General features: G+C 38.9%; 1 protein-coding gene across 1 annotated transcript; it reads right to left on the bottom strand.

Moving 5' to 3' along the window:
- Positions 1-1601: 1601 nt before the first annotated feature.
- On the bottom strand, positions 1602-17080 carry LOC140170374 (ferroptosis suppressor protein 1-like). Its single transcript, XM_072193745.1, has 7 exons — positions 16852-17080; positions 11542-11738; positions 10638-10882; positions 8021-8225; positions 6096-6245; positions 5441-5644; positions 1602-4634 (listed from the first exon to the last, which is right to left on the bottom strand). Exons 2-7 carry the CDS (start codon positions 11711-11713, stop codon positions 4258-4260), a joined length of 1353 nt encoding a protein of 450 aa, XP_072049846.1. The 5' UTR covers positions 11714-11738; positions 16852-17080; the 3' UTR covers positions 1602-4257.
- Positions 17081-21181: the final 4101 nt, after the last annotated feature.

Raw genomic sequence — 21181 nt, 5'->3', positions numbered from 1 at the left:
TCATATCACAGATTCTCAACAATCTGTGATCATATATCATATTGATGTGAAAGTAGTTATCTATCATATCCTGTGTCGTTTTATGGATAAAATGACTCTAAATGTTATTGATGAAATGGTTGCTATCATAAACATCAGTTTTGTCTTTTCAACGGGAAAAATCCGATGCAAAATAAAGTTTTTAGGGCCTAGCTATAATATGGGCATAATTTATGCATATAGTATTGAAAATGTACCCCATTTGACATGCACTTATAGATAAATAAATTGTCTTACTTTATTAATTTAATAACTTCTTTATTATAAATAAAAACACATAACTATTTGATTCATAAAATTACATTCAACAAAATGATTGAAAAATGTTACAAGGCACTAGGCAGACTGTTATAGAATGGGTATGTAAGATGCCATGTCCATAGCTTCGCAGGAGTTTCCGACTAGTAATCAACATGATCAGCACATTCAGAAAAACACAGTTTAAGAGTGAAGATTGTAGTGAGTAACCAGTCCTTTATAAATGTGCTGGCCACTATCTATTATAATATAGTAGGCTTAAACTATACATTGCGAATTAATTAAGTTATTTTAAAATAAAATGTACATGTAAGTTAACTCAAACCGGCAGTGTATATATCGAAAGCAGTGAAATCGGACATTCCTAAGCGAAGATATTGAGTTCTGGTATTACAAAATTGGAAATTGAGATATCGTGGGTAAAAAGCTGAAAAGACAAAAAAACCCAACGACAACAACAACAACAACAACAACAAAACAAAAGACCAGAACAATTTTGTCATGTAATGAAGTCAGTTGACATGAGATTAGGAATTAATGTTTTCTGCTGTTTCAGTGTGCATGTTCTCATCGTTGATGGTTTGGTGGACTGTCATGTACTAAGCGTGATCCTAAAATGCCTTTCACATTGACCAAAAACTAATTAAGACCTCTTCTACATTGAGGCTGGCTTTCCCTTTTAAAGGGAATTTTATTAAGTTAAAATACACTTTATTACATGTCATTTGCTGTTTCCACGTTTGATGTTTTCAACTCTTTTGTCCTAAAAGGTGTTATCAAAACGTGTATGTTACCATGGTTACCCTAGCAAGGTTATTACGTTTATACAAAAGTATAAAAAACGTTCTATTAACATTGGAAAACATTTGTGAAAACTTGGTGCAAAATAATCAGATAATCTTATTTTAAAAGTATTGCAAAGTGATATTATATCATATTGATATTATAATATAAGATATTTTGTAAAAATGTTACTAAACAATATTTTCAATAACATTTTTCAACAAATTCTAAAATGTTGTTAGTGTTTATAAAAACGCTTTTATGGTCTTTAAACTCGGTTTAAAATAAAAACGCTTTTATGGTCTTTGAGTCAACTCGGTATTAAAATGTTATAAAAACGCTTTTATGGTCTTTGAGTCAACTCGGTATTAAAATGTTATAAAAACGCTTTTATGGTCTTGAGTCAACTCGTATTAAAATGTTATAAAACGCTTTTATTGTCTTTGAGTCAACTCGGTATTAAAATGTTATAAAAACGCTTTTATGGTCTTTGAGTCAACCAACTCGGTATTAAAATGTTATAAAAACGCTTTGTCTTTGAGTCAACTCGGTATTAAAATGTTATCAAAACGCTTTTATGGTCTTTGAGTCAACTCGGTATTAAAATGTTATCAAAACGCTTTTATGGTCTTTGAGTCAACTCGGTATTAAAATGTTATCAAAACGCTTTTATGGTCTTTGAGTCAACTCGGTATTAAAATGTTATCAAAACGCTTTTATGGTCTGTGAGTCAACTCGGTATTAAAATGTTATCAAAACGCTTTTATGGTCTTTGAGTCAACTCGGTATTAAAATGTTATCAAAACGCTTTTATGGTCTTTGAGTCAACTCGGTATTAAAATGTTATCAAAACGCTTTTATGGTCTTTGAGTCAACTCGGTATTAAAATGTTATCAAAACGCTTTTATGGTCTTTGAGTCAACTCGGTATTAAAATGTTATCAAAACGCTTTTATGGTCTTTGAGTCAACTCGGTATTAAAATGTTATCAAAACGCTTTTATGGTCTTTGAGTCAACTCGGTATTAAAATGTTATAAAAACGCTTTTATGGTCTTTGAGTCAACTCGGTATTAAAATGTTATAAAAACGCCTTTATGGTCTTTGAGTCAACTCGGTATTAAAATGTTATAAAAACGTTTTTATGGTCTTTGAGTCAACTCGGTATTAAAATGTTATAAAAACGCTTTTATGGTCTTTGAGTCAACTCGGTATTAAAATGTTATAAAAACGCTTTTATGGTCTTTGAGTCAACTCGGTATTAAAATGTTATAAAAACGCTTTTATGGTCTTTGAGTCAACTCGGTATTAAAACGTTATAAAAACGCTTTTATGGTCTTTGAGTCAACTCGGTATTAAAACGTTATCAAAACGCTTTTATGGTCTTTGAGTCAACTCGGTATGTTATTAAAACGTTTTGACCAAAATTAAGGCACGTTTGTAGGCTTTAAAAACATTTTTGTGTTTGCTGTGATTTTATTGTTAGGGGCTGTGCAATAATTATGAACCGGGGTAAAATTGGGCTAAGATTTTTTTGGCAGGCCGAGAGGAAGAGGCCAAGCAATTTTTGGCAGGCCGAGAGGGGGCAAGCAATTATTGGCACACCTTCACAGGCACCTTTTAAATAACACGCTCTAAAAGGCTTTAGAAACGTTCTATAATTATGTAAAATGTCCTGCTCATATGTCTAGACCATTTAAGGTTAGCAACTTTTTGAAACTGTTGCGATTTGGCAGCAGCTTACGAATGGTAGTGAGTTTGGCAAAATTTCATTGATCATTTCATAGCGAGTGTGTAGAAGAATTCAGATATCACAGATATACTTTTTGTAGGTCCTATGTTGTGAACAGGGCTGAAACAACAACACGTTTGTAAAACGTATAGGCCTATGTAACTCATTAACAACAATAAATCAAGCAAGTTTTCAAAGTATAATGATCTGTAGAATGAACTTCTGCAAAACATCAAAGATAATGAAAATTTGGCTGCTTCGACTAACAATACATCGTGTACCCTTAAGGTTGGCAAATTGGAAACCCAAAAATGTGGCATATGCAAGGGGGGGGGGGGGCAAAGATATTTTGGCAGGCCGAGGGGGGGGGGCAAGCAATATTTTGGCAAGCCGAGAGGGGGCAAGCAATTTTTGGCACGCCATTTGAACATTTACCCCCGGCTCATAATTATTGCACCCCTATAGTATTATTAGTTTATTTCTATTTGCTACTATTGGTGATATTATGTGACACGATCGCATCGAACCAGACTGAAGTTGGCAAAAATGAAAATAAGGAGCCAATTTGGCGTAAATGGATTAAATCGTGTCATAGAACTTATAACCTACGATAGTACGATACGTGATGCATTGAATTACTTATTTGATAAACATTGTTATTATTATTTAAATTACATTAGGCTTATACACAAATAATAATGCTGTTCCAAAAAATAAAGGATCAGAATTTGACAACCCTGTAATCTTCAAATCTAAACGATACGACATTAAGTGGATCAGTCGGTTTGCGGCCTCATCCCCTTTTTAACTTAAAGCCATATTATAACATTTGCTGAGGAAGACGCCCTCACTGAATTTTTAAAATTCCTTTTTTACACGATTAAATTGTACTTTATTAAACCAATATACCCTGCAAAAATCAAGATTCAAAGTGTTGTAGTTTTGTCAAAATCCGTGATTTTGAATAAATGGCTGATTCAGCGCTTTATTATTACGATGGAATTATTAGTCGAACGCATACACGATGTTCATAACACACAGTACGTCACGGCGTGCGGGACGGTGATATACACAACAAAGGGTCGTACCACAACATGACCGAAGGAGTGGTACGTATTGGTGACATGTGCGCTGGTAGTACTCCAATTTTCTTTGCTTTGCCGTAGTTGTTCGGCTCAAAAATAAAAGGGGATATATCTGACAGTAAAAGCTAACATTTTATGGCAAAGAAATGCTAATCTATTTTGTTTGAAAATGTTATAGCCTAATATGGCTTTAAGTGGATCAGCCGGTTTGCGGCCTCATCCCCTTTTTAACTTAATTACGTGCATTCTGATCTGCCGTGCCAGCCAGCAGAACACAAACGAATATTATTTAACCGTTAATCCTCGCAATTATAATATATTATTTTATTATTATACTACTATTACTGCATTATTTGACATTTTTCACTTCTTCTTTCCTTTCTGACCAGCAGATGCTGGCTGTTTCTTATTACTTGGTGGCGCTGCTTTAGTACCCTTAGCGCCGCCACCAGCAGACGGCGTCGTCTGCTTTCCTTGTCCATTTGGATTCCCTGATGATGGCGGCATTGATTTCGACCGCGAAATATTTTTCGGCTGCTGAGCCTCTGGTCTACCAGCGATAGTCTTTGCCCTTTTTGGTGCCCCTCCTTGTTTCTTTGCCGGTGGTACTTGCTTCATAAGCTTCCAATACTTGTCAACAAAAAGTTCGTGGCTTTTTAGTTTGTTCATACCGAGGACTCGGTTACCATTTTGAGTTACTCCGTGATCCCTGCCGATTGATAGAATCATCTGAGGGCCTCCTGAAATAAGACGAAAAATATCAGATAAATGAGTATCGACTCGTGTCAAATCCTGTGAAATTAGAAGGAAATACATGTAGGCCCTACACTGTGTGCGTTGTCAGTACAGCCAGGGAAGGTGGATGCAATATTCTTAATGTTGCACTGGATTGACATGAATTAGGCTAATCATGAAATCTTTACAAAGAGAATGCGTTATGGACAGGCGCAGCAAGAGCCTCGGGGCCCATGGACAAGGACCAGTGGGGGCCCATTTGACATCTCCTTTATTTCACTTTATCTCACTTTTGGTTTTGCTCGGGCCCTGAACCATCTGGCCTCCTGGACTTCGTCCACCCTGTCCTCGCCCCTAGCTTCATTAAAAACCTAGTATATTGTAATTTATAACCGTATATATTTTGAATGGACTTTCAGTCGCCCTCCTACGTCACGTGACGTGACATAGTGTTCTGCGTACCGACTGATTGAGAAAACTGTGCGCGGGGCATGAATGTTACAGTGGTTTAACGAAAGGGGGATCCGGGGGCTTGTGGCACCGGCCCGGGGCACCGGTACCGACGCCATTATCCATTTCGGCGCTGTAAGTAAAATAATACTCTAATTTATGGTGTGTATATAAAACAAGCTTTTTCAGAGACAGTGGGCATGGTAGGGGGAGGGGTCAATTTCTCTCCATGTATCCGGTTTTACTACACTACCCAAAGAAATTATACACGGTCAATATAAAATACATGGTCTGGGGCTTTTATACCAGGTATGCCCATAACTTCTTGGTACAAGCCCCGGTACAAGCACGAGCATATTACCTGGTTTATAAGACTTGTAGTTTTTACCAGACACTCCTAACTGTATATTCATAGCTACTAGATTTGCATGCAATCCAGCATTGTGCGCCATGTTAAGGTCAGCATCTGCATTGCAACAATCGCCGATAGCGTAAACATCAGTTTGACCTTCGACCTGGAGGAAGTTGTTAACCCGGAGACGGTCTTGGCTGTCCATCTTGTCGTCTGGAAAAAAAAATCATAGAAAATGGCAATCTATTTCATTGGGTTGAACTTTTTTCCAAAGACATCAGTTTTTGTTTGTAAGCACGTGACAATTTTGACAAAAGGCCAGGGGCAGTCTATGACTAATAGAGAATGAGCTATAGCCTAAAAGATGATATTACGCATAATAGTAATATGTGCCGTTACCAGAGGGCGACTTCGATGGGACAAATGGCGTCAAACATTGATTAACAGTAGATTTAGCCATGTTCTTTATGAAAATCAAAATGAACCCACCACAGTGCATCTGATGACCGGATTCGAACTGACAACATTCGTCGCTCTAAGCCTCTAACCGCCGATCCGAGGTTGAAAATAAAAAGAGACGCACTCTTGTATTGATTTCTTTGGACAACAGGCAAGCTGGACGGAAAGAGTGGTGAAGAGGAGAGGCATGATAACTCCTACCTACCTAGTTGGTCTGTGTAAACATTGGAATTGGTTTTTAATCCGGTACAGTCGAACACCAAATCGGCATCCAGTGCTTTCCGTGCATCGGTTTTCACTTTGCATTTTCCAAATCCATCTTTGGGTAGTTCTTCCATGTTAACCACCCTTTCACCTTGGAAAAACGAACAAGGAATGGAATCAAAATAAGAATAGAAACAATGATCAGTGCAATACGGTACTGCTCAGTTAGGTTCCATGGGCCAAAATTTGGATTAACGGTTTGCATATTTAGCATATTTAGGGTGCATGCTGTACGCAATCCAGACTTGTAACGAGTCGAGACTCGACTTTTCAAAATGAAATGACTCGAGTTTCACTCGACTCAGATTTTCACATTTCCCCATAGAGATTGTACAGTAACTCGAGTAACTCAAGAACGGACTCGACTTGACCAGAAAATGACTTGACTCGTTACAACTCTGATAGGATCTAGGAAGGACTGACCAAGGAAAGAATTTGTGTCGGCTTGCTATTAAAGCCTTACGATCGCGTCAATGTCCTGGTTAGACCACGTGTCTGCGTTGATGTCCTAAACGGTTTCAGTGTCTGAATCAAGCTTGTTATGGAAGCTGGGCGAGAACACATCGTGACCTAACAGTGAATGGCAGTTATTACTAATTCCCGTGTAGATGCCGGTATATAGTTTCCGGCTCTCCGCAGCCACTTTCGGCTCTCCGCTACCAGCTTCGGTTCTCAGCTGCGATTAGATTAGCTTTGTTGGAAACTTTGTTCTCTTACAAGTTCTCGACGACGTTTATTGCAGCGGCGTGGAACGGAAGATGCTGCTTAGGTCTCTGTGGGAAAAATCCGCTTCGTATAGCTATCACAAATGCTATAGCTCAAGCTCTGATCATGCTGATGGGGCGGGGCATTAGATGGTCCGCGACGTTATCATGGTTATACTTGGGAAGTTGGTTCAGGATCGGATTTGCCTCCCTTACTAGGAGCAGTTTACGGTCGCGGGGTGTGGATCTTATTGACCCGAATTGCAGCTTACACAATGGAATTTATCCTAGTTACATGACTGCAGCATTCCGGTCACTAAAACTTATTGAAAATGATTAACTAACCACCGAAAGTGACCAGGAAAGGTTTGATACCAAATAAATCCGCAACAAAACAATTACATCTAACACACGAGTAATCACCCCCACACACAAAAAATTGCAACCGTGGTTTGGTCATTTATAGCGCAAATGATCCCTCGCCGCCGGAAACCATGGGAAACTGGGAGGAGGATAAAACAGAGGCCCAAAGCCAACCAGAAATGACACGATACGCTAAGCAGTCAAGTTAGCTCAATCAATAAGGTGTTCGACTATGGTGCGAGATGTTGTGGGTTCGAACCCCTGGTTATTACGCTCTCATGTAAAAATTGAGTTAGCTTGAAATTCCTTACTGCTAATTGTCTCATTGTAATCCATACGAAACTCGGGGAGCTGATCCTGGCTGCGAAGGCCAATCGTGGAATGTCGGGGTGTGCACGCTTCTTAGTAGCAAGTCCATGTGTTGTTCTTTACGGGGGAATAGTGGTCATCAACAACCTGTAAAGTGTGCTGAGGCTTGAAGATCAACGTCTATGCATTGTGTCTGTGCGTAGCGTAGCGCACTAAATCACTGCGCTTTTTTGTTTCATTTTTATGCTCAGTACACAAAATATGGAAGGAACTGACTAGGCTCCAGAGGAGTCAGCATGAACTGGCCGCTCCGTGCGGATTTAGCTATGCATAGAGCTGGTGTATACAATTCAGGGCGTAACGAGGGAATAGTATTTCGGGTAAAATATCCCTCGTTTACCCTGTTTCCCAACCGGGCCAAAGTTTTCACATATCGGGCTTTTACCCTCTCGGGACAACCTTTTGGTTACGCGCCGAACGTAATACTTACCAAGTAGAACATTGACTTTGAGTTTGTCCAGCTGACCTTTGACTTCTTTACGGAATTTGTCACCAAATCGTTTGCCATCTATCAAGCCTTTATGAGGATGAATTAAGGTAATGTTTTTGCTGGGAAAATCAGTTGCTATTTCACCCGCTAATTCTACACCGACTGCTCCGCCACCCATGATCACTATGTTCTCAGCAGACTTGATCTGATGAGTAAAACAATGTAATTCTATGAGATACCATGACTCTGATAGTTTCTTTAACGTTATGTGCGTGTGTGCGATGGTGCGTGTGATGTAGTTTTGTAAAACATAAAAAGCTAAAAGCCAAAATGGCTGGCAAACTTGTGTATTTTTCCGCATCAAAGTACACAAGCCTGCCATTGATGCAGACACAAGTATGACACACTGACTCCCCACCCACATCAATCAATGTTGAAGGAGGGTCTTGCAGGGCTGCTATGTTTTGCTCTACATTATATTAGGGAGAGTGGGATGCAATTACCGTTAATACTTTGCCTGTGCACCAATTTGGGGTTGGTTCATCGGGAAGTCTTTTGATGCCTTTCTGTAAATTCTGCTATGGACAGACTAAAACATTCCATATGTCCAATGGTGAAAAGGGGGTAGCCTACTTAGGGATCTAATTGTTGGGTTGGTATGCACAAAATGAAAAAGTAACTCACTACTTTAGCTTTTGCCATCAGGTCTGACGGCTTGATCACAAGTGACTTGGTTCACTGCTTTTTCCGCGAAACGGCTTGTTGACATTTTCCGGAAGTGATGATGTTTTTGTTTTTAGCAGAGGCTGGGCAGCCCAGTCGGTGCGATCGTGGAGTGGCTAGAGAAGAAAGCGGTTGTCACAGCGCCTCTTGATTGTAAACACTCAAAAGCTAACTGATCATCTATATTCAGTTGATACGACTGGAAATATAAAGTTCACCTTCGAAGAGGAAGATCAGGATAAAATCCCACACATTAATCGTCCGCAATGAAGACAAGTCCACGAAGCTGCTGGTTTACCGAAAAAAAAAACCCGCACACGGACCAATATTTAAATTTCCAGTCTCAGCACTACGTACACCCAAAAATTTGGGGTCATTCGGACATTAATGGATAGGATGGATAGTGACAGAGGAAGAAGACAAGAAAGAGGAGGAAACTTAGATCAGAACAGCGGTAACAGAGCGGCTATCCAAAATGGTCTTTGAACAGAGTAAAACAGCAAATGAAGGATAAACAACCGAAAGCAAGACAGAAAAAAAAGCACGACACTCCGTCCAAAGGCTTGGCGGAGAGTCTCCAAAGAATATTCATGAAGCACAACATCGCTCACCACAGCGATGCGGCCTCCCAACACGCTAAAAAGCGTTCACCCGAAGGACAAGAAGGCCAGACAACATGCATGGCGATATTGGTCCGATGGTGGCCCGATATATGTTCAATAATGGCCAAGATTGGCCCAATATGGGCAGTAAAATAATGTCGATGCCAAGATTGGCGTTCGAAAATCAACGTTGGGCCAATATATGCATGTTATCATACGGAGCAGACAAATGACTGTGTCTATAATATCCCGCGTGTCAGGGCCGTTCCTAGGGATTTTGCCGCCCTAGGCAAAGCCTCTCCCACGGTCCCATCAAAGCATGCCTCTACCTCGCCCCGTTTTATTTTTCCTCCCATTTTTTCTTCCCTTTTCTTTCTCCATTCCAGTTTTTTCTTTTTTCGTCTTTTTTTTGCGCCCCTCTGCGTTTGCCGCCCTAGGCGACCGCCTTACCTGGCCTAATGGTCGGAACGGCCCTGCCGCGTGTAAAGGATGCGATAGGTCCTACATAGGGGAGAAGGGGAAACAGTTTGGGACAAAGCTTAAACAACATAAGAAAGACTCTGAAGCAATAGCGGAAAGGAAGTTTACAAGAGCAAACAAAACAAAATCAATTTCTGAACAACACAAATCAGCCATTACTGATCATATCGCTCAAGAAAATCACGACAGGAACTCAAACGCATTCACCAGAATAATAAGGGAAGCAATCCTATTCGCAAAAAGGGGGCCAAAGCAATCAACCGCGACGAAGGTTTCGTTTCTCTCGATCACGTATACGATCCACTGCTCAAAACAAAAACATCCTCACCGCTGCTCACTTTCGAGAAATGTCAACAAGCCGTTTCGCGGATAAAGCAGCGGACCAAGTGACTTGTGATCAAGCCGTCAGACGTGATTGCAATGCAAAAGCTAAAGTAGTGAGTTACTTTTTCATTGGATTTGCCTGGTAATTATACATGTAGCTTTAATTTATTAGATGGCTGGAGTTTTAACTTTTGGACTTTGCAAAGAGAAAAGGAGTATTTATAATATGAAACGAGTAAAATGATCCCTCCCTACCTCTAACCTCCATAGTCAGACCAGGTCTAATGTTAGACCAAGTTTAAAGTTAGACCAGGTCTAATGTTAGACCTGGTGTAACTTGGTTCATACACAGACTTTGTTCGTTGGAAAACCAAAATTGTATCTGTTGCGCTGGATTTACCATCAGATATCGGACATAAAAAGTATAGATTTTTGTAATGTAAATTTGTTGAAGTACTAAGGAACTAAAGCCTACGTTACATATTTACCTTTTCAAGGGTGAGACTATACATTTCTGTTGCCAACTCCAATTCAGTGACCGGTAGCACCCTGCTCAGCTTGCCCGGAAATGGTCCACTAGATCCAGTAGCTAGTACTAGGTAATCATAGGCTAGAGATTGCCCTCCATCTAGTTTGACCTTCTTTCCTTTGAGGTCGATACTTTTTGCCCGGCCTTGTAGGAATGCCTTGCCAAGACATGGTGCGTACGGAATGAAGATGTTCTTCGTAAATCCTACAGTAATAATCAAGCAAAGAACACAAGTGCTCATTCTATCACTGTTGGGGAATGTTTCCTTATCACGCTTGAAATTCAACCAATGAATGTGACGAAGGCATCACAATGACTTTAGTCAATCCAATGACACTCAATATGATATCTTAACTGACACAATTTAAAAGACACAAATCTTAGTGATTTGCCGGGGGTCCAAGACTTATACCCAAGGGGAGATCTCAATTTTGGTTTGGTTTCTTAAACCACATTTTCATGAGATTGAGGGCCATCAAGAAACCAAAATGGCTGAAAAAGAATCTGCCGCACCCGTACCCTCATTTCCACCAACAGTATACTTCGGGTATCCCGGTCGGGTATATATAAATGCGCTTTTATAAATGCGCGCGTGACATCTACAAGTCGCCATATCATTGATTTTCAATGACGTACCGTAATGCAAATATGGCACTGGCCATCTGGTCACGTACGCATTTATAAAAGCGCATTTATATATATAACCGAAGTACACTGACCAAGAAAGAAGCCTCCGGGGAACTGTATGTGCCGAAATGTGGACACTTCTACGTGTATATATATTATGATTAATTATTGGACATAAAATCTGACATATAACGGCAAAATGGCCGAAGCTATAGAAATGATCACCATCAACTTACCGGGCTCAACACACGCTCTCAATGCACCGATATTGTGAAAGAAGTGATCTTTTGGGTCTATCATCGTGAGTTGACATTTGTCCCTCAAAGCCATAGCCAGTGCCACGCCACCATACCCACCACCGATGATAATCACACGGGTGGATCGAAACTTGGATCCGCCGCCTCCCATGATTGGACTGGAAGACTGCTGGTGCCTATATTGGGAGGGAAAACAAAAAGGAAAATGTTACATTTGAAAACATTGTTTAAAAACTACGGGGAAACATCGAAGAGAAAGCGGGACTGAGTATTTTCGCTGGACGAAGCGTTCCATCTCAATTTTCAGATAATTAAAAGGTAATGAGGGCGGATGACGGGAAACTTGCAATCAATTTTCATTAGCCGTAGCGAATTACTGCTCATTAGCTGGCGTATGCTGGTGCTAGTGCCTTTATATCATAGCCCAGGCCCGTACGCAGGGGGGGGTTGCGGGGGTGCGACCGCACCTCCCCAAATTTGCAAAAGTATGCAAAAAGTCCCAAAATTTAAGAATTTGCGAGCGTAGCGAGCAAAAAAATCATCATTTTTAACGGTTTTTGGTCAAAAAGGTCCAAATTTGGAGGAAAAGTCCACTTTTCACAAAATCGCCCCCCCTTTGGAAAAAAAAAAGTCCACTTTTTCAAAATCAGCCCCCCCAAAAAAAAATCCTGCGTACGGGCCTGTATAGCCTACTGTGCCAAATAAGTATCCTTACACTTGGAATAAAAATCCAAATTTTAAAACTAAACCATATTTGGGTAATTTTATTTGTTTAATAGATGCACTATCTAATCCGGCACATTATCATGATTATGACACCCCATTGAATCCAATGTGACCTCAAGAAGTAAGGTTCCAAGCATTTGATTAGACAAATGTCCAGTTTTAAAAGTGACAACATGACCTATATTCAAAAATCCACGGACTAGACATCTAGTTTGAGATTGGTGAATGGCTAATTTATGCGTGCCATTAATTTAAAACAAAAGGAAGAAAACAAAAGAACTGACAAATAAAACGAAAGTACAGAGAAGTAAAAACTGATATAAAAATTGCTTTGAATATAGGTTCATTGAAGAAACTGTGTAGTCTCTTTGTTGCGCTTGTTGGAATCTTTTTGCGCCTTGTATAGGCCAGTTTTGTCACTTTTAAGACGGGACCTTTGTCTATTCAATTGCTTCCTTCTTGAAGTCATATTGGATTCAATGTGGTGTCATAATGTACAGGATTAGATAGTGCATCTATTAAAAAATATTTACCCAAATATGGTTCAATTTTGATATTGGAATCTTTTTACCAAGTGTATAAGGATGCTTTTTGGCGCAGTATATATAAGGGTATTTAGCTACTCTGTTATAAAACACCAATGAAATGATAATTTTTTATGGAAGACAAAATGATAATTTTAATGGAAATTTAAAATAGGCGTAAGTGGTGATTAAATATTACTTAGCAAATATATAAGGTTAATGCATACTAAGTATAGTAAAATATTTGTTCATGTGTGTTACCTCCATGCTTTAATTTAATGGAGGTAAAGTGTATAAGGATCACTTTGAACTCGGAATTAATGGTATTTAAACCGTGGGCGAAATTATATCGCATGTCGTTAATCAGCAAATAGAATCATGCCATTATAATATCTACACCAAGTATAAGGTATGCAAATTGGGTTCCCTAAAAATGTAGCATGTATAAAGTCAGTGGCGGGGGAGGGCAAGGATTTCACAGTTTCTGTTAAAATTTTAACATTACCATTTTAACACTAATTTTAACAATATTAACATTTATTTTTAACAGTCACGTTACACTTGCTCAGCAACGTGTTCACAATTAAACGCTTCCATTAAACATTGAATATTTTGGTTAAATTATTGTATCACCTTTTAACACATCTTCACTAATTTTAACAGAATTTTTTAAAGTTGAAAGAAGTGTTGAAATTATATAACATGCACGTGAAGTGCACATTGTACACACGTTAAAAATTCAAATATATATAGTGAACAAGTGTATAAATAAAGAGTGTTAAAATGTAACATTTACATGTAATTATAGTGTTAAATTGCTAAAATAAAAAGTGTTATGTTAAAATTGTAACGGATGACAAAGGGGTGTTAAAAAGTGTAATTGATCTAAAGTAGTTTTCGCCAGCCCATTCGGGGCTGGTACCTGTTTCAGGTTTGGGGTCAGTTTACTCAAGAGATTATATTTTAGTGGTATTGGAATGATTTTTTTTTTTTACTTTTTGTGGTTAAATTTTTTTAAATATTTTAATTCGATTTGTTAGGAAAAGTAAGTATGTTTTGCCGTTTCAACGAACGAAAACGAGTGAGTATTACCAAAGTTATGTTTGAACTAATTAATTATGACTTTAAAAGTTTAAAGGCCTAAATGTAACAATAATAGTTAATATATATAGCATCATATGGTCAGCAGAAGAAAATCTGACATCACCTATGATGTCATATCAGTGTCCTTGACCGGGGGTCCTTACTCCTTGACCACTGAACAGCGTGATATCATGTTGATAACAGATCTATAGAATCAAAATCTTCATCATATCCCCGGATCATATCACAGATTCTCAACAATCTGTAATCATATGGACCATATTGATGTGAAAGTAGTTATCTATCATATCCTGTGTCGTTTTATGGATAAAATGACTCAAAATGTTATTGATGAAATGGTTGCTATCATAAACATCAGTTTTGTCTTTTCAACGGGAAAAATCCGATGCAAAATAAAGTTTTTAGGGCCTAGCTATAATATGGGCATAATTTATGCATATAGTATTGAACAATGTACCCCATTTGACATGCACTTATAGATAAATAAATTGTCTTACTTTATTAATTTAATAACTTCTTTATTATAAATAAAATGACACATAACTATTTGATTCATAAAATTACATTCAACAAAATGATTGAAGAGAAAACACACAAGGCACTAGGCAGACTGTTATAGAATGGAGTATGTAAGATCATGTCCATAGCTTCGCAGGAGTTTCCGACTAGCAATCAACATGATCAGCACATTCAGAAAAACACAGTTTAAGAGTGAAGATTGTAGTGAGTAACCAGTCCTTTATAAATGTGCTGGCCACTATCTATTATAATATAGTAGGCTTAAACTATACATTGCGAATTAATTAAGTTATTTTAAAATAAAATGTACATGTAAGTTAACTCAAACCGGCAGTGTATATATCGAAAGCAGTGAAATCGGACATTCCTAAGCGAAGATATTGAGTTCGTAAGTTCTGGTATTACAAAATTGGAAATTGAGATATCGTGGGTAAAAAGCTGAAAAGACAAAAAAAACCAACGACAACAACAACAACAACAACAACAAAACAAACAGACCAGAACAATTTGGAGTACATGTAATGAATTAAAAGAGTTGACATGAGATTAGGAATTAATGTTTTCTGCTGTTTCTGTGTGCATGTTCTCATCGTTGATGGTTTGGTGGACTGTCATGTAGATGTAAGCGTGATCCTAAAATGCCTTTCACATTGACCAAAACTAATTACAAGACCTCTTCTACATTGAGGCTGGCTTTCCCTTTTAAAGGAATTTTTATTAAACTTGTTTTTGCAGTGTATTGTTGTTTTTACATAGCTTTTTGCATATGCGCTGTAATCGGAATTAGAAAGACTAGTTTTGCATCCGGGTTTTGTATAGCATGCATAATATATAAAGTAGGCTTTATAAGGTGGTACTACACCCCCTGATAAATTTTGTGACTAATTTTGCATCTTTCTCAAAAAATAACTACACACTGGTAAAAAAGTTATATATTATAGGGGCAAGGAATCTAATTAGGCCAACTTCACTGAAATCTCAGTAATGGCTCTTTATATGTTAGGGGCTGTGTAATAATTATGAGCCCTGGGGAGGGTAAAATGGGGGGAGGGCAAGACATTTTTGGCAAGCAAAAAAAAAGGGGGCTAGCAATTTTGGCAAGCCGAGTGGGGGGGGCAAGCGATTTTTGGCACACATTCATGGGGCGCCTTTTAAATAAAACGCGTTAAAAGGCTTAGTAAAACGCTACAGAAACGCTTAAATATGCAAATTTTCCTGCTCGCTGTATATTGTATATAGACCATTTAAGATTTGGAAATTGGGATCCCAAAAATTTGGCATGTGCAAGGGGGGGGCAAAGAATTTTGGCGGGATAGAAAGGGGGGTGGGGGCAAGCGATTTTTGGCGGACCGAGGGGGGGCAGGCGATTTTTGGCGAGCCATTTGGAAATTTTACCCCCCCCCCGGGGGCTTATAATTATTGCACAGCCCCTTACGAAATGAGGTACATTCTAGCGGTACCTCTTTTCTTTAATCGTAAATAACGTACCGCTTGTCTTGAGTCGCCTAAATTAAAATATACATATAACTTTTGTTACCAGTGTGTTATTATTTTTTGAGAAAAATGCAAAAATATTCACAAATTTATCGAGGGGTGTAGAACCACCTTAAATATGTCTACACTGTAAAAACTGGGTGAGTTAATCTTCCACAGTGTTAACGACGACACCAGGAATCTGCATCATTTAATATCCGACATCATCCATGCATGTCCCGGTCCCCGGGGCCGGGCCACTCAATATGAAATGGATATAGGTGTAGGGCTGGCACTTTCGCACTAAGGGGCATTCGGTGAGAGCAAAATGTAAAAAAATATGGGGTCATTGGGTGAGCACATGACCTTTTTTTTTTTTGGCATTCGGTGAGAGCAAAATGTGAAAAATATGGGGTCATTGGGTGAGAACATGCCTAAATTGAGTATCTAGTTCTAAATGGCTTCAAATTTCCTTGTTTTTTCAAAATAAGTAACAAAATCCATTATAAATGAACGTTGCTGTTCAAATTGGACTTGTAAGGGTCTTTGGGTGACAGATCAAATAGAAAAATAGGGGTCTTCGGGTGACAGAGCATGGACATAGCATGTATTCGTAAAAAAATATGGGGTCTTTGGGTGACAGCGATGCTGAAAAGGGGATCTTAACAGCCCTACATACGCGTCACCTCCAAAGTTGAGTGCCCCAGGTCCCGGTCCCGGTCCCGGTCCCGGTACGTGGTATACATACGTACAAGCTGTTATCATTGATTCATTCATACTGACTATGAGGGTTTAAATAATTTCAATTTTATTGAAATTTTGGACTTCCTGTCGAACATCAGAAATCGAAACATGATCCCCTAAATTACGTAACTAGCCCCGGTAACTAGCTCCCGAATGATACTACACGCATGACATGTATGATTAATAAGTACGTACTTACCCAAAATTGGAAAAGAAGAATACCTATTCTGAAGCTCTATTCCAAAAAATAGCTCATTGCATCCCGATGTCCTAGGTGGCTAGTTTTGTATTATTCTCGCCCTTTCACCTTTCCTTTCTGCCTTGGTAAACACTTGCTGTACTGTAATATTTATTTGCTATATTCTTGTTCAATCGGTAACTTCATGCTTCACAGGTGAGCGAATTCCTATACCGGCTAACAAGCTGGTGTCAAGGTTGTATGCAGACTCGCCCACTCACTGGATTTATCGGTAAGTGAAAATAGCGCCCTTACTTTTGAAAATGCGTTTGCCACACACTTTGCTCGAATTGGAAGATGGCGCTCAATATCAAACCAACGCGTCGTGAATTCGTAATAAAAACCCACAATCCTGCAGTGGACATAAATAGTTCGAACACTTGTGTCAAAGTAGGACTGTTACTTTAATTGGACTTATTTGAGACCGTATTTTTGATATAGGCCTACTTGATATATATACTTAATTAAAATTTCGCTTTCTTTGACGTGAAGTCTGAACCATTTCCTACTAGGGCCTACTACAACCCTCCCTCGCCCCACCAATCAATGTTTCTAGGGGTGCATGACCAAAAAACAACCAACAACATTGATCGGGGGAATGGGGGCATATTTGAAGTACCCATAGTAAAGTGTTCGAACAATTACTGATTGCAGGTATAACTTAGGAGGGAGGGTGGGGATTTGGGCGGATGCGATATCTTAACACAAATGACCATACTATGCTCCCTCCGAAAGACCCCCTTGGATTTCGCAGCTCCGAAAGACTCCCTATATTTGACCAAGATAAAGCTCCGAAAGACCCTTGATTTTGATAATTTCATCTCTAAAAGACCCCAAAATTGATCTTTCCTCATATTTCTGGTTTTTAGACGATTTTCAACCAAAAAGCCAAGAAAGACCCTTGATTTTGACTGTTTGCAGCTCCAAAAGTCCCCATTGTTCGCAGCCCGGTTCGCATGAGCTCCAAAAGACCATTTTTACCAGTATGCCGTCAGCTCCCAAACAGGTGTTTAGGTGTCCTATTAAAATTTAACACCTTGCCGTGTTTAAAAAGTGTTACAGAAACCCTAAACACTTGCTATCTTCATGCAGCAGCTACCCAAGTTATTTTTAATATCAGGAAAAATTGAATTATTATTACACAATATATTAGATATTAAGGTGCTGTGCAATAATTATGAGCCCTGTGTGAGGGTAATATGTGGGGGTGGGGGCAAGGCCGAGGGGGGGGGGGGGCAAGCGATTTTTGGAACACATTCATGGGGCGCCTTTTAAATAAAACGCTCTAAAAAGGCTTAGGAAAACAGTACGGAAACGCTTAAATATGCCAATTGTCCTACTCGCTGCGTTGGTCATAAAAAACAAACTGGTTTTTTTTTCTGAAAATCAATAATATAGGAAAAACAAATTGGCCCACACCAAAAAAATATTTAGTTAATATGTTGTCAAAAAAATTTCGGCCAAAATTGTGCTTTTGTATGATTTTCTCAAATAACTGTGCATTTTTACATAAATATGACATCACAGTTGGATTCGCGAGATTATTTTCATCTTAAATAATTTTATATACTTTTTTAAATCAACAAGTCAGTAATAAGGCCAACATATATTCTGTCATTAGGGACCGTTCACAAACACTTATTGGGGGGGGGGGCTGATGCCTTTACAGACCTCAAAAAGTTCAGGTCCCCATTTTTAACCCCATAGAAAAGCATATACGCGTATACTTATTAACCTAATTTCCCAGGAAAATTTGTGGTCATTTTTTCAGGGCCCCACTCAGGAGGGTCAAAAATTTTCAGGGCCCTCTTTTTGCATCAGGTCCCCTAACAAGTGTTTGTGAACGGCCCCTTACATGATTAGGACCAACGTCAACTTGATGCTGATATCATCTGCACTCAAAATAATACTGGTTTCATACTTTCTACCACTAAAATTGCTGCTGAGCGGCGTGACGCTTCACCGGACCATACCGCTTGCACGTTTCAAGCGGAGCGGCACGCCGCTCAGCGGCAGCGGCATGACTATGAAAGCCAAGATTGCCCCTCAGCATCATACATGTTGTTCTTATACATCAGAGCAGCGGCGTACATCGACATCGCCTGGTAAATAATTACACTATAGGCCTACAGCAGGAAAACTAAATCCGGGATCGATACACGTGCATGTGCTATGCACGATTTGATATTCAGACGATAAATCTTTGGATGCCGGGGCAGAAAATGATGAATATCTCCCGTAATTTTTGCTTTTTAAAGAAGCCAATTTTAAGACTTGCACTTGAATATATGTGTTGAAAGAACATGATAGTCGTTAGCTTGCTTGTTGACAAACAACCGTGCGTTTTGAAATCAAATACTACTAGCAGAAAAAAAAGCAGACCGCTGCCCTCATTCGTAAACAATCGGGGTAACGAAACATATCGCGTTACAAGCGCAATGTGGACCACTGGTGGAGGCAGTGTAATGTCGATGACGTACCAGGCTCACTGAGATATGCAGAGGTCAGTCACCATGGTCACCGGGCTATTGTCAATAGCCTAGGTCGGATGTCTCTCGGCCCTTTATGCGTCTCAAAACTATTAAACAGGTCGGAACAAAATGCGTGGCTATATTGAAGAACAAGTGGATTCGATCTACCATCATGGCGATTTCTGCCATGAAGATATCGGGGCGATGACACTATGCATCGCTCCCGAGTTGACTTGAATTGAACTCCTAGTGATGCTGCTACTTGGGCATAGCGGTGGAGTGATCGATATAAACCTTTCGCGTGCATCGGATATTATAAAACAATGGACAATTAATTGCTGCATTGATATTTTTAGTTTGAAAATTTAGGAAAGAACTATCTCAAATTAAAAACGCTGTCAGTTCAGTGACTTGTAAGGAAAATCAATCACTGCATAAGTTAGATACCACTAGGCATGGTGAACAACTGTATGCAAATGGTGTTGATATAATCGATTGCCCTTAAGGGTAGATGCGGTATTGTTGGTCGAAGCAGCCAAAAAAAAAAATCGATTTTCATTGTCTAAATCAATACATTATTGAAAAATAACACTTTGATGTTTTGCAAAAGGTCATTCTACAAATCATATGCTTTGAAAACGTGCTTAATTTATTGTTGTTAATGAGTTATGTACTTTTTGCAAAAGTGTTGTTGTTTCAGCCCTCTTTACAACATAACTCAAGAACCACAGGACTTACAAAAGTATATTTGTGATATTTGAATTCTTCTACACACTCGCTAAGAATTGAGCAATGCAATTTTGCCAAAGCTCACTACCATTCGCAAGATGCTGTGAACTACCAAATCACAACAGTTCAAGATTGTGTATAGCCTTAAGTAGGCTATATTTTAGTATATAAAAATTTGGATTTGGTTGATACTACATAGTTTTACAGAGCTGTTTCTGTAAGGGCCAATGGGCCCTCACTCATCAGAAACATAATGCAGAATGAGGCATAAACTAAAATATACACAACACCTAGCTTCAAGAATAATCATGCACAAAAGGATTACATAATGTTACATAAAATCAATTGACAACATGTCATAATTTCAAGTGCGTAAAACCAATATGCCGTAAAACTATGTAGTATCAACCAAATCCAATTTTGTTTATGTTCATGCTCCCCTAACGGGTTGAGCACTTTCCCTTTTGGATGGTTTCAACTCACCTGAATTTAATTATATTTTAGTATATATATTAGTTGGAAATGCACATTCAGCTTATACTCTCCCCTTCTCCACCCACCCCCATTTGTCAATGTTGGGAGACTGTAATGTAAAAATGATGACGATTTTGTTTTGTCCAAATCAACATTGCAATAGGAAGCGGGGAATGGTGTTGGTCAAACGCTCTGATGTGGCAACATTTTTCGCCAGGATTGTCTGAGCCGAATGCAAAATATGTCATCTAAATTTCTTTTTTGGCTCATAACTCAAAAACGGAATGTCGCATGAGCTTCATATTGCACATGATTTGGGAGTAGATAATATTCTTTTGAATCATAATAACATTTTTGATAACAACATTGGATTATTTAGGGAGTGGTCACTGAAGATAGTACACGAACAATTTAAACATTATTTGAATGATGACGAAATAGCGTGAAGTTTAACTATTAGGGCCACAAGAATACGAATTATCAGGAGAGGAAAGATTAATTTTAAGGGATTCGAACCCGTGGCCTGGAGGTTACAAGTCGGCGTCCTTACCGCTGCGCCACGTAGAAGTGAATTAATACGTAGCCATATCTAATGTATTGATGTACAGTTAGTTTAA

Source organism: Amphiura filiformis, chromosome 14 (assembly GCF_039555335.1).
Source record: "Amphiura filiformis chromosome 14, Afil_fr2py, whole genome shotgun sequence".
NCBI classification, from domain to species: domain Eukaryota; kingdom Metazoa; phylum Echinodermata; class Ophiuroidea; order Amphilepidida; family Amphiuridae; genus Amphiura; species Amphiura filiformis.
This window is presented reverse-complemented; position numbering and strand designations above follow the sequence as displayed.